The sequence below is a fragment of the Tinamus guttatus genome, unplaced genomic scaffold, assembly GCF_059628265.1.
Source record: "Tinamus guttatus ecotype Peru unplaced genomic scaffold, ASM5962826v1 Tinamus_guttatus_pri_ptg000489l, whole genome shotgun sequence".
NCBI classification, from domain to species: Eukaryota; Metazoa; Chordata; class Aves; order Tinamiformes; family Tinamidae; genus Tinamus; species Tinamus guttatus.
Window position 1 is genome coordinate 2,212,326 of NW_028289023.1, and position 17,257 is coordinate 2,229,582.

General features: G+C 41.6%; 1 protein-coding gene across 3 annotated transcripts in view; it reads right to left on the reverse strand.

Moving 5' to 3' along the window:
- The window catches only part of SRPK2 (SRSF protein kinase 2), an 86,421-nt gene extending 72,614 nt beyond the window's left edge, over positions 1–13,807 (reverse strand). For 2 of the 3 annotated variants that reach the window (XM_088533188.1, XM_088533186.1), the window contains exon 1: positions 13,558–13,807. In XM_088533188.1, coding sequence (XP_088389314.1) covers positions 13,558–13,595 — 38 coding nt within the window. In that variant the 5' untranslated portion in view covers positions 13,596–13,807. The remainder of the gene's footprint in view (positions 1–13,557) is intronic. The other variant, XM_088533187.1, reaches the window with a different exon arrangement.
- Positions 13,808–17,257: the final 3,450 nt, after the last annotated feature.

Below are 17,257 nucleotides of genomic sequence, written 5' to 3' on the forward strand. Positions count from 1 at the left end.
TAACGTTTCCACTCTCCACTATATTTAGAACACTTTTTTTCTCCATCAGGGTATTTTCTATTTGTTTCTCTTGTGAATCTTGGCTGATATAAGATATAAGCTAACAGGTTACCTGAAATGATACAATAATGATATAACAATCTTCTATCCAAGAAAAAAAAAAATTTGCAGAAGCAAGTGCTACCAGATTTTCATACTTACGATCTTCACTTCAAACATTCTAAATCTCTTTGAAGCTATCAGTGCTTGAAAATAACTTTTCAAGTAATGAGCACAAAATGAAAGGTGGGAGTAATAAAACAAGCAGACTGCAAAGGCCTAGGAGCAGGTCACATCTAAACACAAGGAGTACACAACAAGAATGAGGACCGGGTGAAGGGCTACATCCCTGGGATAATCATATTCTTACATTATTTGCACATAAAACTCCACTGTAACTGAATCTCAGCTTTCTTTTTACATGCAGGAGTATAAACATGAACATGTATTAGCTATGTGGACAAAACAACTAGATATTAGAAGTAATTTAAAGTGCCAGGAAGTCATGAGAGTTGCAGAAGCTTTCAGGAGTTAATGAAGGAGATGTATGTACATATGCATGTAGGTATGTATGTACGTATGCATGTCAGCCCCAGCCGTGGGCTTGAAGCATCAGAGCAGGGCAATTAAGCACCACACTCTAGAGCTAGGCTGCCTATAAAAGAAAAACAGTCGTTTACAGGAAAAACAAAAGAAAACAAGGATGAACTGGAGCTAAACAGTTTTGCCCAAAGTCCAGTGATGATTTGGCAGAAGTCTGGGAAGATCCTAAAGGAGCTCCCACCTGTCCATGAGAAAGGCCTCACTAGAGCTATTTACGGCAAAGGGCAGGAGTCTTCAGATGCCAGGCAGTGTGACTGGGGAAGAAAATGTAGAGTCTAGCAAGTGGATATAGCGATTATAGCATGCACAGTCGTCCTTTTTAAAGTTATATTTTAGGTATGATATTGTTAATGTAAAAATCTAATTGCTGTGATCCAGCGGCTCTCTAAATAAATCCATATTAATCTGCAATCAAGACTGACAGTTGAGCTAAATACTCTCCTTTTACTTTAAATAAAAAAGTAACGTGAGACCTTTTATGTAAGGTTTATTTTCCAGCTGGGTGCAAAATAAAAGCACTGTCCAAAGTAACGACACATCAAATCTAGTCAGATTGTAAGGTGCATGGATTGAAAAAAAAAATTTGAAATTACCAGAGTTTGGAAAACTGGTGGCAGCTATATCTGCCCAGGGCATTAGGCAAAAATAAATAAATAAATAAATAAATAAATAAATAAAGTGCCTGTGATCTTGGGAAGGTGGAGGAACAAGTTTTGTTTTGTTTTGTTTTTCCTCTTTGCTACAGCACTCTCTAGATAAGCAGACTTGAAAACATCAGCAAAATAGCAGCCTGTTGAGCTTTGTTTCCATTCTGTTCAAGCAAACAGAGCTCTGTTTACATCCCCAGTAAATAAACAGGGCTGCGCACACACACACACCAAGTCCCACAACCCTCTCATCACATCATCCATTTCTCCTTCTGAGAGGAGCGACTTGGCAAAGCCTCAACATTAGCTAACGCTTGGGCTCTTATTATATTAGAAATAATAGATGCCAACTCTTCTGCATGCACGTTGCATAGCCAGTCCCACGTTGTTCACGTCGTAGACCTGCTTTTTGCCTGCTCAGTCTTTGCCTTGCTGTGGAATTGAGCATTCTCAATATTTGCAGGTCAAATTAACCATTAGCTGTCCCGTGCACCTTAGAGACACAACTCCCTTTCTAAATGAGAATATTTGATTGCTTATTGCCTTTTTCAACAGGTCCAACAAATGCTAACGGAATTCTCAACATTAGACACTTTTCTGGACCAGAATGGAGAGAGGGAAGATGTCTAGTTTGAGTTGTTTATGCTCAGCAATCCCACCCACAAGACGTCCCCGAATTCCTTACCTTGGGGATGGGTTTTGCAACAAACACAGAGCACAGTTTCCATGGAGTAGCACTATTTGCTTGTGGTCACTGCTGAGCTTTGTCTGTGCCACTAGATCTATATGAGAGTAACATCTCGGGCAGGTGTGAAGCCTGCAGCACAGCGTATTTATTTAACAAGTTGTAAGAAGATACCTCAGTTTTCCTTTCCAGAGACACTTCTCTGCAAACTGACTAGGAATCAAGGAATGGACAAAACTCTGCAGCACTGTAAATCTACAGAAGACAAAAAAAGTTGGAGAAAAGGATTTGTGCATGTTGCATCTTCAGCAGATTGCAGCCTTCTGGATGTCCATGTCGGGTTGACAAAAATCTCTTCCTAACAGGTGCTACTAGGCTCTGGCACGGAGTAAATGATTCCCAGGAGACTAGAGTCTAATGTGCTAGTGGTCCCTCGCAATTAAAGCAGACCCAGGCAGGATCAGAGGAAAACAATAGGCAGAAGAACCCTAGTTATCTAATCAGGGAAAGAAGATTATTGTCCTGAGGGTTATAGGACTTACATTGGGACACAGGGGAAAGAGCGTTTGGGATTGTGGAAAACTTACGGGATGCTTTAAGGGGATTATGATATCATAGAATCATAGAATCATAGAATGCTTAAGGTTGGAAGGGACCTCTAGAGGTCATCTAGTCCAACCCCCCTGCACACGCAGGGTCACCTAGAGCACGTGGCACAGGACTGCATCCAAGTGGGTTTTGAAGATTTCCAGAGAAGGAGGTTCCACAACCTCTCTGAGCAGCCTGTTCCAGTGCTCTGTCACCCTCACTGTTAACAAATTTTTCCTTAAGTTCATGTGGAACTTTTGGTGCTTCAGCTTGTGGCCATTACCTCTGGTTCTGTCGGTGGCCACCAGTGAAAAGAGGCCAGCACCATCCTCCTCACTGCCTCCCTTGAGGTACTCAGACACACTGATTAGATCCCCTCTCAGCCTTCTCTTCTCCAGGTTGAACAGGCCCAGCTCCCTCAGCCTCTCCTCGTAGGGCAGATGTTCCAGGCCCCTGATCATCCTTGTAGCCCTGCGCTGGACTCTCTCTAGCAGTTCCACATCCCTCTTATACTGTGGAGCCCAGAACTGGACACAATACTCCAGATGTGGCCTCACCAGGGCTGAGTAGAGGGGCAGGATCACCTCCCTCCACCTGCTGGAGACGCTCTTCTTAATGCAGCCCAGGATCCCATTGGCCTTCTTGGCCATAAGGGCACACTGCTGCCTCATGGTCGACACCCAGGTCTTTCTCTGCAGAGCTGCTCTCCAGAAGGTCTGTCCCCAGCTTGTACTGGTGTCTGGGGTTATTCCTCCCCAGGTACAGGACCTTGCACTTGGCCTTGTTGAATTTCATGAGGTTTTTCGCTGCCTAGTTGCCCATTCTGTTCAGGTCCCTCTGGATGGCAGCACAGCCTTCTGGGTTATCGGCTACTCCTCCCAGTTTGGTATCATCAGCAAACTTGCTGAGGGAGCACTCTGTGCCTTCATCCAGGTCATTGATGAATAAATTGAACAGGACTGGACCAAGGACTGAGCCCTGGGGGACACCACTAGCTACAGGCCTCCAACTAGACTCTGCACTGCTGATCACCACCCTCTGAGCTCTGCCATCCAGCCAGTTCCTAACCCACCTCACTGTGCACTCATCTATCCCACACTTCCGGAGCTTGCCCAGGAGGATGTTGTGAGGGACGGTGTCAAAAGCCTTGGTGAAGTCGAGATAAACGACATCCACCGCTCTCCCCTCATCTATCCAGCCGGTCATTCCATCATAGAAGGCTATCAGGTTAGTCAGGCAAGATTTCCCCTTGGTGAATCCATGCTGACTGCTCTTGAGCACCTTCTTGTCCTCCATGTGCCTGGAGACAACAGCCAGTATGAGCCGTTCCATCACTTTTCCGGGGACGGAGGTGAGGCTGACTGGCCTGTAGTTGCCTGGGTCCTCCTTCTTGCCTTTTTTGAAGACTGGCGTGACATTGGCCTTCTTCCAGTCTTCCGGCACCTCCCCCGTTCTCCAGGATCTTTCAAAGATGATGGAGAGCGGCTTAGCTATGACCTCTGCCAGCTCCCGCAGCACTCTGGGGTGCATCCCATCAGGGCCCATGGATTTGTGGGTATCGAGGTTCCTTAGGTGCTCTCTGACCCAATCTTCCTCTACCCAGGGCAGGTCTTCCTCTCCACCGGCTTCTTCTCTTGTCCCTAGGGCCTGGGGCTCTAAAGGGCTGCCCTTGGCAAACACCAAAGCAAAGAAGGCATTCAGCAACTCTGCTTTTTCTGTGTTTTTCGTAACCAGGCTACCCACCCCGTTCACCAGCAGACCCAGGTTTTCCCTGATCTTCCTTTTGCTGTTAATATATTTGAAGAAGTTTTCTTGTTATTTTTAACATCCCTTGCCAGATTGCGTTCCAAACGCGCCTTAGCTTTCCTTATTGCATCTCTGCATTCCCTGACTACGTTCCTGTATTTCTCCCAGGGGGCCTGTCCTTTTTTCCACATTCTGTATACCGCTGCCTTCTGCTTGAGCATTGCCACAAGCTCCTTGCTCATCCACGCAGGTCTCCTGCCCCCTCTGCCTGACTTCTTACACACAGGGATGCACTGTTGCTGGGCATGAAGGAAGTGCCGCTTGAAAACTAACCAGCTCTCTTGGGCCCCCCTTCCTTCTAGAGCTCTAGCCCATGGGATTCTTCCAAGGAGGTCACTGAAAAGGCTAAAGTTGGCCCTCCTGAAGTCCATCGTTGCAAGGCTACTTACAGCCCTGCCTCCTCCTCGTTGGATCCTCAACTCCACCATGGTCACTGCAGCCGAGGCTACCCCCCACCTTCACATCTCCTACAAGTCCCTCTCTATTTGTTAGCACGAGGTCCAGTAGCCCACCTCTCCTCGTCGGCTCCTCCACAACCTGCGTCAAAAAGCTATCATCACGCACTGCAGAAACCTCCAGGACTGTTTGTGCCTGGCTGTGTTGTCCTTCCACTTGATGTCAGGGTAGTTGAAGTCCCCCATGAGAACCAGGGCCTGTGACTCTGAGGCAACATCCAGTTGACTATAGAAGGCCTCATCAACTTCCTCATCCTGGTCAGGTGGCCTGTAGCAGACACCCACCACATTAGCCTGCCCTTTAACCCTTACCCACAACCTCTCAACTCGCTCATCATCCACCCCCAGGTTAAGCTCCATGCATTCCAGTTGCTCTCTCACATAAAGAGCAACTCCACCACTTCACCTTCCCAGCCTGTCCTTCCTAGAGAGCACATAGCCTTCCATGGCAGCGCTCCAGTCATGTGAGCTATCCCACCATGTCTCTGTGCCATCACGTATTTAAATTCCTATCATGTAATACTTACTATGAAATGTTTCAAAGAAGCAAACAGAGGTGGAGAAAGAGAGGGATAAAGGTGGACAACAGGGGACCGTGCATGGGAAAACAGTGGGGAAAGTTAAATGGGAAGGTCCAGCGCAAGCAGGCAGCTCAGCAGTACAGATGTGAGACTGTGCTCCGAGCTTGATTACTACCTATTACATATTGTCATTAAATGTTGTTTCTCACTATCTTCTATATAGGTGCACTTTCTACTCCGACAGGTAGTGAGCCTCAAATCGGACCAGACATCCAGCAGATAAAAGGTCTAGGTTCCAGCTACTAGTCAGAGCACCTCCAGAGAGCTCCTGGAGTGATGCATGCAGTGTGAAAATCCCGAACGGACACACACCTTCACCAAGTTTATTAGCCAAAGTCACAGTAGTGTTTCAAAGTGGTGCAACTTCGCTACACTAAGACTGTCCATCTGCTTTGAATTGGAGTTCAGGACAAGACTTCTGTGCCTAAGTTGTCTTGCATTTGTTGGAACACATACAATTCGATTTTGCTTAAAAAAAATGTGAACTATTAAGTATTTGAAACGATAGCAGAAAAATGCATTGGCATTTCTCTGACACTGTTCTTCCATTCTAACTGCATGTCGCTGGTTCTTTAAATAGCCCTTGAAATTCCTAAGCGCTAACCATGTTTGAAAGGAATCTCAACTGGATCTTTCCTATGTTTTCTTCGGGAGAGACAAAATACAGAGATAAAATATATGTAAATTAAATTACAGGAAAATATTTAGTAAGTTTGCCTTGGAGAAACTTGTGAACAGATTTCCAACTTCAAATACCAGTGTCCTGCACAAGAAGCAATACACTGACACACAACGCACGACAAGCAGGGAGCCCAAGTATCTGGGACATTCAACAGTCAACCCACAGCTACTACAAACAAGTACTTTGCACGCTGGCGGGGAAGAGGAAGAGATGGGTTGCTTTCTTGTTCACTCGGAATTTCTTTGCAAGGTCAGCATCCTGTATCTTCTGTCGTTAAAGTAAATAAATAAATAAAATTGAGGAAGATGGTCATTTTTTTTGGCTTTCTAGACTAACATTCTAATATTCTGCAACATTAATCACCTGGGAAGGAGCCAAATGACACTTCAAGCAAAGTGGCTAAAGATTGTTTGGACTCTATATTTTGGACAAAGTGTTTTAACTGGTAAAAGCACTCACCACATTCGAGAGCTTAGTTCTGTGCCATAAATGTCTGACCTCTGAGAAAATTTATGCTTCAGAATCACTATGTTTATCTTTTCTATATGACTTAGGGAAGCCTTGGTCCAGGGCAGTGTTGCTGTATCCTGTCCTCACTAAGCACCAAACAGCAGTGGCAGGTCCTGATTCCTGTTCCATGAGCAATAGGACCCATCCTGGGGATCCTAAAAGGAGCTCTCTGTTGAAAGGAGACACACAGCTCTGAGCAGGACACCTCACGTGCTGCTTGGCACGGGGAAGGTCATTCTTTTTGTGCATGAAATGGTCAAGAACAGAGCTAATTTCAAACACTTAAGCCTGGTTTCTGGCATGGACTAAACACAGGCAGGTTTGCTCTGCTGGACGGCAGCTGAAGAAGACAGTGAGGCCCTGAGGGACCTGGTGCTGGGTGGAGAGTAAAGAAACAGTCAGCTGTCCTCCGATACACGTATGAACTGCAGAGCCCCTGTGCATCTCCACGTTTGTCAAAACCGCCGCTGCAGATTTTGATTCAGTTCTGGTAATAGCGTTTACAAAATAAAATAATATTATTTATAGCAATACTAGCAACAAAAGCATTCTGCTGGTTTCTCCCAGAATTATTGCTAAAATCTAAGACTTGACAACACAGAGCAAAGCTCAGTTTTACAAATGCTTCTGAACTAATATGGCTAATATGGCTAAATTTGTCCCAGAAAGGAGGTAGACAGTTGATCCATCCCTGTGAACACTAGTACTTAGCAACAAAACTAGAGTCAGGTCCTTGGCTTCTTAGGGACACAGTGGTTGTCCCAGTAGATCCGGGCATGGGAAGCTGCTTCTTGAAGACAAAGCACCGAGGTCTTAAAAAGTCTCTTGCTAATCTCCAATGACATTTTGCCAAAAATAAAGTAGCTCTAAGAAAATTCTCCTCCCTCCTGTGAAATTACATCGCTCCAAGGTTTAAAATAATATGGTCTTCATATTAATCAATGAAATTTTAAAACACATGTGTTTAACAAGGAATAGAAAGGGAAGCAGAAGGGAAGCAAAAGAAAAGGAAAGAACAATCCACCATCCACCCAATCATAAATGCAATTACTTTCATAATGTTTTTAAGGTTTTTACGATTTTGTCAGATGGCTACTCAAGCCTAAAAGTAAGGCCTGAAGAAAATGCAGAAGCACCCAATGCTTAAGTCAATATACATGTAAACTCGTGGCTTAGCTATTCATGGCTTAGGTATACGTGGTTATACATCAATTGCACAGCAACTAAAATACACCTATCACATCATAGCAAATTTACAGAATAATAACTAAATAGTCTCTTATTGATTGTAAGTGTAGAGCACAAAGACGCAGGAAACCGCATCAGACCCTGTTGTGCAGCACAGGCGACACAGCAGCCTGGCACAGTGACCATCGCTCGGCGCCGTCCCCGGGCGCTGCTCCCCCACATCTGCCGTGGGGCTCCAGCAGACACTTGGGCGACTGCTGGGTTAAGGGAATGACTTGGCAAAAAGCTCCCAGTCATGAAAACAGACCAAATTTGTGATACGAAAGGCTTATCTTAAAATCAACTGTTGTTTTTTCTCTGATGTTTTTCCTCAAATAAAATTGGATATGTACGTGTATCTCAGAAAGATAAAATACAATACTCAAATCTTTTTTTTTAATATTTTATGTTTATGATTTTCTTATGTACAGCAGAATTTCAAAACAGACCCAGGAACAGGCAAGATCTCTCACTACACACTTCCAATTCTAAACTTCTTCAAAAGTCACCAGTGGACTGATCCAGCCACTCCAGTCACCATTAGTATACTTAAACCTAAAATGTGGAGCATCCCCTAGAAAGTGAAAAAGCTGCTTCCCAAGTGCCTGTTTCTACATATGCTATTTTCATTTTTTTCTCCACACAATCACAAAAGCAAATTACAACATCCCTTCCCTCTTCCTTCCCATTCATACTTCACTTAAATGTCCACTGAGCTTGTGAAATCTCTAACATGAAAAATACACAAAGATTTGGGTCTATTTTGGTCCAATTTTAGCCATCTACAAATTAAATATCTACTCTAAGTTAGCTGGCTCCTTGAGTTGCCACCAAACAGTCATTCAGCTCTCCTACAGGGGCTGAAGTGCATTCCTAGGCAAGTAGCTCAGGCCCCATGTTAAGATAGGATTTTTTTTTCCCCTAAAAACATCAAGTAAGGTAAGATAAAGCAGCACAAATAGCTTGGAATTTTATAAAAAGGGAAATAATATACATGTTCACCATTACTGCATATCATTTTAAGTAAAACCAAAAAAAAAAAAAAATCAAAGCAGTATGATCAAGAGTACTACAAAAAAAAAAAAACACTTGGATATGTCTTGAAATAGAAGTTAGACGTTTCTTTTATACTGAAGTTTAAATACTTAGACAGAATTTAGTGGAACTAATAAAACATTATTTTATGTATTATTTTGCTAATTATTTTTGCTTTCAATGCTAGTTACAAAAATAACCATAGAATTATTACCTTATAATGCCCTCTTATCTAACAATTATTTCTAAACATTTATTTGACACACAGTAATGTCAGGTCATATTAAATGTTGTAAGCTGATTTTTTCCTCCACTTTTACATGTGTTTCATCCCTGCAATTCATTACAATAAATGACACTTGCGCCTCAGGAGAAACAGTGCATCCACAATGAAATATATAAATAAAAGCCCTGCTAGTTTCTAAACCTGAAGGAATCTTTCAGCATTGCAGCCTGTTTCACAATGTCTCCTACAGCAAGCAACGTTAGAGCTTTTCTTAAAAAAGGAAACAGACCGTCCTCAGTCTCCATCTTTTTTCTTCCCCTTCATCATTTTAGATTTCTTCCTCCTTTAGTTCATCCCCGACTGCATTCTTGGCATGACCTGATCCAAATACCATGTAAGAGCATTAAGAAATACATTCAATTTGTTATGAAAAGATAAATTACACAGAAAGTGTACAGTTTACATAGCTCAAGGCTAACAAAACAGTATGGAAATAAAAACAAAGAACAGTTGTCCTTAAACCTTTCCTATACTACCCTCCAAGCCCAAATACTGCTACATATTTGAATAACAAGAACTTTGCTGTTTTACTGTCATTGGACAATATCTTCTTTTACTTCTGTTTATAAATAAGCCCTCAAAATCATGAAAATCAAATTACACACAGGCACTGATTATCTACTTTAGGACTGCTCATGAGCACTTGATTGCTATTGATTTTTTAATTTTTGTTTGGAAAAACACTGAAGCATAAATTCATTTTAAGGCAACATGTATATACAGCCTTTGCAGAAAGGGAGGAAAAGAGCAGGTCAAAGAGCCTCCCTAGTGACCTTTACCAGCAACACATTGTGGGCAAACTACAGAAATGCAGAATACACAAATCACAGCTGCAAAAATACCGACCCCTTTGCCTTAACATACAAAGATATATATATATATATATTCATTGAATTTTATTGAAGAACAGCGTAAAAATTAGAAAATGATGTGGGCAGAAGAACTGACATTTCACCAAATGGAATTAAAAAAAAAACTCACAAGTTCTACAAAGTCCTTAACAAAGCAAGAAAAGAAAGAAAAAATTCAGCTCAATAACTGGTACAACAAAAATAAGTATTTTTGCTTTCTGTGAAGCTTCTTGAAATACTGTTTTCCCTTGCCTGGTTTCTGGCCCTACCTTTCTAACAACATTTATAAGACTTGGGACAAGTGCCCCCAAAAACAATTAAGGAACATTCATGTTACACGGTAGTCAAATTACTGCTTATTAGAGAAGAAAAAGCAGTATGTGATGCGTTGTAAGCATGCTGGAGGAAGCCTTTCTTTGCATGGTGCACTTAGAGCTTCCTTCTGTTTGCTAGAGCCCAGCTCGGTGCAACAAGTCGGAGCGGGGCAGCTGGGCCGCCGCAACCGCCGCACGTGTCACATCCATGGCTACGGCGTCACCTTATCACACCGCCCCACAGGACTTTGTCACCGACACACATAGGAGGTGCAGAACGACACTAACCAGTCAGGATATTAGGACTTGGAAGATGCTATTTAGTTGTGTCTGCCTAATGAAATATCCCCCCGCAAATCCAAAATATCAGTATCTTGTTCCTCTCAATCAGCAATTGAAGTTTTTCTGGTGGAGAGGTGAGGGGAGGGATGAACCCTATAAAGGAAAACATCTCAGGTTTTTATTAACAAACGTTTTGAGATCGAAAGCATCTTACAGCATGCTCAACACAAGGCTTCATCTTGTTTTCTTGCTGATGTTTCCTAAACGCCTCTCAAAATCATAACCACGAACCACCCCAGGAGAACACTGCAGCATCTCCAACACTGAATGTCCACAGCAGCCAGACCGCCCATTATAGCCCAGCTTCCTTATATAATTTTTTTTCTTTTGCTATCCTAGGACAGGACAGCACTGAACTTGCCAAATGAGCAGCAGAACCTACAGACACCGACAAACTCTTTTGGCGGAAGAAACAGAGCAGGGGGACATGATGGGCTGCTCTCTCCTTCCTTCTCTGCTCCTGCTCCATCGTCTCCATGCACGAAGCACCTCCTCCCGCCTGCCCTCCCTACGTGCAAGTGCTGTCTGGCAGCCTCTGTTTGTGTGGAGAACAAGCCATGGACCCATTTACACCTTCTCCCTGGCATTCCAGGGAACACGAGCTTCACAGAAAGCCCAACCTGTATAAACAAGGGCAAATACTAATCATAATTAGAAGTGCATGAGTTTGCGTTAATATTCATCAAAAACATGTATATTTTCGTGTGTGTGCGTGTCTGTGTGCACTATGAACACACTGCAATCTCTCTACACAGCACATTGAGAGATTTTTGCAGTTCAGACATTCAATACAACTCTTTTTTCTTTCAAAAAATTAAATATAGGAATTTTGAAAGGGCCTTGTATGAAACTGAAAGCTAGTAGAATAGGCAGCACTGTTTCATAACAGCTTGCAAAAAAAAACGGTCTATTTTTAGAGACGGAAAAAGAATGTGGTTATTTAAAAAATACCCAGCAAATATGTAGAGTTGTTTTTATTTATAACTGATCATATACAATTGTGCAGCTGATTTGTCAAATCAATCTGTAAATGAATAGTACCACACATTTAAAGCCCTCAAAAGAGTTAGGCTTATATGTATGCACAATGCTCACATTTTAATCTCTGCTGCATTATTTCCCGTATACTATTTATGCATCAGGCTGTTGCAAAATCTTACTTTTAAAAAATGACATTTAAACATAACTCAGACAAATGGATCTGTTTAGGCCTATAAACCTCCACACGGACACATTCATCTTGGACAACCATTAGTTTAACTGCAGGCATGTTTTGCTCAAAAATGCACTGATGAGTGCTAGGGTGCTGCAAAACATTCAGGTTGGTTTAAAAAAATAAAAATAACAAAAAGGAAATCCCCTTGAATCCGAACCCTCCCCTCCTCAGGAATGTCAACTCTAATGAAAGTCTTCCCCAAAATCGAGTTAACACCTGTTCCCTTTACTATTTTCATCCCATCATCCTCTCTGTTATCATCACCATTTTATTAGCCTGCCATTTAAAAATTTTAAAGCATCAGGGCGAGATAGAGGTAAACGAATAAACATTAACATTTTCTCCCACAAATCCTAACTCAGAATAAATAAATCAATTAAATAAATCTCAAAGCTGTTATCTCTCTCCATTTTCGAAGGGTGACTTAACAACTCACTCCCCCCCACCATTTTATCTCCCAGTGCTGATATTTTGCTCTACTATAGTTACTGAAAGGCAATATGGTTTGCTGCTGTCTACCACAAATACACTTAAATTTGAACTGCTCATTTTGATTTTTTAATTCATTCATGCCACATAGATTTGCTCGTTTTGAAATATTTGTCTTTTATCCTGTTTCCTTAAGATAGCTTTCCATGCATTATCATGCCTTACTATGCTGAGCCATTCAATAATGTACTTTAGATAATTTCTCCTAAACATACAGTCTAAATGCATTTAATTAAAAACTATTTTTTGATGATGCTGATATTAAAAAGCAAAAATGTAACATTAGATGGCCTTTTGCACACAGCTGAAATGATTAATGTAAATAATTTGATACAAATTGATATTATGTTGATCTGGACTTAAGCAATTTCACTAATGGCAATTCTGTTACAAATGAGCCCCAGGCAAAACGGGAGTGAACAGGCTCGATCTTTAGAAACAATAAAATAGTCACTTGGAGATCATTTCATGTCAGAAAATTCATTGTGTATTTAGTACCTCAAAATGTTTCCTTAAAATGAAACAGCTATTTAAAATTATTCTAATCTGATTGACGGATAAAATAATTGCTTTAAAAACACTTCTGAGTCATTTTGTCCTTACCTGCAGGCATGAACCATTACTGCATGCAGTGACTGCTCCATTTCCTAGCATGGACTTGAACAAGGATCACATCTATCTTACAGAATGTGACTAATTTGAGGATTTGCGATTCCTGAGCTACTTTGCAAAGGACACTCCCTTTCTACATAACAGGACATTAGACGCTTCACCAAGTTATATTTTCTAGTAACCTAAATTCAAAAGAAGCCTTTGCAACCTTTGGATGTTTTTTAAAACATTATAAAAACACTGCATCTTTAAAAAGGAATTCAGAAATCAAGATGCTGCCGGCACGAAAATAAAAAGGAGCCAGATTTGCAACAACAGCACACACAAACCGGTAGCCTCCTGTATTACGATTTGCATGCTGCAGCTGAGTAGACTTCATTAAAAAAAGAAAAAATAAAAGGAAATCGATAAACCCTTGCAAAAAGGCACAAAGCTTAACCAAAAAACAGGGATTCAATTGATACATTGCAATAACCAGCATGCAATACATCAACAAAATTAGCAAACTCGACAAAGAAAATAAAAAGCCCTGTGCGGCTGCTTTGCAATGCTACCCCATTAATTGTTCATGCAAGAGCTGTAGCTGTACCTTTCTGAAGAGGACGACTTCTCAGAGTTAACTGACATCAGCAGCTCAATCTTCTGCTTGATTTCTGGAAAAATCAGAAAATATTCACAACCAAGATTGCCTGCCCTTGCTTTCCAAAGTCTTATAGTGAAATGATGTTTTCTCCCTAATCCCTTTTGTTTAAAATGAGGCCACAAGATGCACAGTACTTCTGTGAAGACCGATTCAATCGGGCTATGAAGGAAAAAGCTCCAGAGGCATCAGGCCTTGCTAAACTATGCACATGACTGTTTATGAAAGCAGGAAGTACCATTGCTTTTAAGCAGAGGGGGGTTTCCTTTCCTTAGGGTGAGCTGCCACATTTACGAGGTGATTCTTATCACAGCCAGTACGAACTGTCGCACAAACGTGCGCTCCTAGCACAAAAAATTAAAACAAGTGGTTTAGGGCATTCCTTGCTTTTCAGTTTAATTACGTAAGCATTATTTGCTACCCTCAGAAAGATTCATTTCCAAAGCCCTGAAAAATATGGCTCTTTGAATCATTTTTGTCACAAAGAATGAAGTATTAAATCAGTACTTCAATACACAGCTTAAAAATCATGGATAGAAAACACTACACATACTTGGAATTTTTTAGTGTCCCGCATTTAATTTCACTCAAGTTTATTTTGCAAAGTAATGTTGGATGCTCCCCCAGTTATTTTTTCTGCATTAATCACCAATCCAGTCCTCGGCACCACCAAAGAGGAGGCTCCGCGCGCGCTGCCTCAGCGCCGGCCGTGAGGCGACCGCGGGCGCCGCAGCGGAGCCGCTGCGTTTGCGACCAGGCCCCTCTCCTGGGAGGGCAGAGGGAAGGGGGAGCAGAGCGGAGACAGGGACGTTCTTGTGCCATCTGTGACTTGTTTCACAAGAGCACATCCGAAAGAGGTATCTGGTGGAAAAATGAATTCGGATGAGCCATAACTATAGACTTAAGGATATACTTAAGACATTTGTGATTAAAAATAATTAAAGACTGCTGATTTTATCACAAATGTAAGCATCGTTGTAAGATCCTGTCACAGCTGGAGATATTAGTACCACCTATAGAAATACTGGGAAAGGTTGTGCAAGACTACATTGAGTTTTTTACAGCTTAAGTAAACATCAACCATTTAGGATTAAAGATGCTACCATGAGATAGCATTCATTTGGCATATATATACACGCACTCATACATATATTTTTATATATGTATATATGTAATTTCATGTACAAAGTCTCAGAAATCTCTGAAAACTGAAAAAGAGAAATTTATATTTTTTTTACCCAAATTAAAAAAGAATTTAGCATCCCCAAGGCCTAGTGGAGGGTTTGAAAGTTACAGGGATCACATCCTGATTTTAGCATATGTCCCTTGTTCTTCCCAGATCATATCCAGCCACATATTTCTCCAAAAGGAACCTTAGGTGTCCTGCTGAAAGCAGCTGCTTCCAGGGCTTTCAGAGAGCTCCTGAGATCTCCGTACGCACACAGACATGTCTGCTGCACGGACAACCACAAGGCCCAAACCTGGTGCACATGACATTGCCCAGCGCGGGTGGTGGGTGCTCATCCCAGAACAGGCATCTCCCTGCCACCCACACAACCACCACAACAGGGGCACGAGGGCTGTTCCAGGCAGCACCAAGGAACTGCCTTGTCGATCTCGATTTCCTAGTGCACTGCAGCTCTCCTTTAGGCCGTACATATCTTCTCTCCACACCTCAGTTCTCCCGATATCCAAAAGGAGAATGGCATCAACTAAACCTTACTAGAGCACAGGTTAGAAAAAAAAAGAAGTCAAGATAAAGCATGCCTAAGTCCCTCTAGGCCTCCTCCAGCCCCAAGTTATTTAATTTTGTGTTCAGTCTGGACCTACACCTAGACCTACACAGTGAACAAGAACAGAAAACACTGAGCAACCACTCCCTCAGAGCCAGGCATGTTAGGGTAAAAACGCCCTGACACAAATGACGGTACACCGCACAGCTTTAATACTGCCTAGCCTTCATCTATACAATCATAATGGGTTTTGGTTTTTTTTAAACACATTTTTAGTGTAACCTGTGACATTGCTGTTGATCATAAAACTTACCCAATGTGCTGGGTATATAGTCACTTATTTTAAAGGTTGTTTTAAAGAGATGGAGCTTATCATATTAGGCTTATCATAAAAGAGTATTTTAAAACATCTTTATGTTTAGATTGTATGAATACAGCACAGATGATTAACAAGATAGAAGAGCAGTAAGGGGTGATCAAATACATTTGCTATGAGACTCAAGCGGGTAATTCAGAATACTGGAAAAATATTGGGTGTGTGTTAGAATCTAACAGCTAATATAAATGAACATAAAAGTTACAGTACCGAATTTCAGCTTGAAAAAAAGGCAGTCTCTCTTGAAGGAGAGATAATTTTTAATTAAATTAAATTTTGCCTTTAAGATAGTTTTAGATAGATAATTCAGAAGAAAAATGCTTTGACTAGTCTCTGAATAAAGACTGATTCATACTGGAGGTTAAAAGAAAGTATACACTGCCGTACCTTTTTTTCCTGATCTAAACTTCCTCCTCCCAAACTTTGCTTCCTTCCTTCCTGCTCCATAAAGTCCCAGGTAGTATCTACTTTGCACTTTAACCCTTCTGAGCACTTAAGGTCAATTCCAAGCAGAAAATAAATATTGACCTACAATATCTGTAATGAAAGAGGAGTGTCCCTGTGTGTTTCTAACAGTTGTTTCCAACTGAAGACAGCGTGACAACTCTCCCAACAATTCCTCCACCATTTTTATATACAGATTCCATTCCTTAATGCTTGCCTTTTTATCGCTTAGAATCCCAGCTGTTCATATCCATCCAACTAAATGGCATTTGCAACATGTCCTGTTACAAAAAAACATTGTGTGTGCAAAGTGACATACATTTGCCCTCTACAAAAACACGATGTTTCATTAAAGGCAGGTGGATCTGTGTCCTGTGTGTCTTCTCTGCTCCACGGGCAGTTAAAGGCCTGAAATCCTTCTTCTTGAATGTGATCCAGGGCACACTGAGAGCACACCTGCTGCCAGGAAGTAAATTCCCTCTCCCATCTTCCAGTTTCCATTTCTAGCAGACTAGCAAATTTTGCAACTCTAACTTGCATGGCATTAGGACTTGACCCAAACAGTCGATATTCTTGGATGCACTGTTTTCTTAAGGATCAACACACTCGTAATTCCTTACTGATTCTCACTTTCTGCCTTGACCCAATCAGTTCAGCAAGAACAGGATCCTTTCTTACACATTTTGCTAGGATGTTTACGTTCTCAGTACTAAAAGCTAATAGCCACATCACAGAAAATTTTGTGGATGGAGGAGACTGAAGGTTTTGACAGCTTTGCTGGAAACAGCTTATCCCTTTAGTACTCTCTACTATTACTGCAGGGTTGGGGGTGTTCATTTATTCGCTTGGTTTTCTTTGGTATGAAGGTACCTGATGAGCGCCTGAGAAAAGAAGTTCTGTCAGGTTCTTTATTCCAATTCTACATAGAGTTGAAATTGCCCTACCCACAGGTGCTTCACTTCACAGGTGCTTTTTTTTATTCCCAATGAAGCTAATTGATCATCTTAAAATTTAAAAATGATGATACAGATGGAAAAGCCAAGATTACGATTCTATAACAAAACAAAATCCACAGAGCTTGGAATAGAGTGATCAA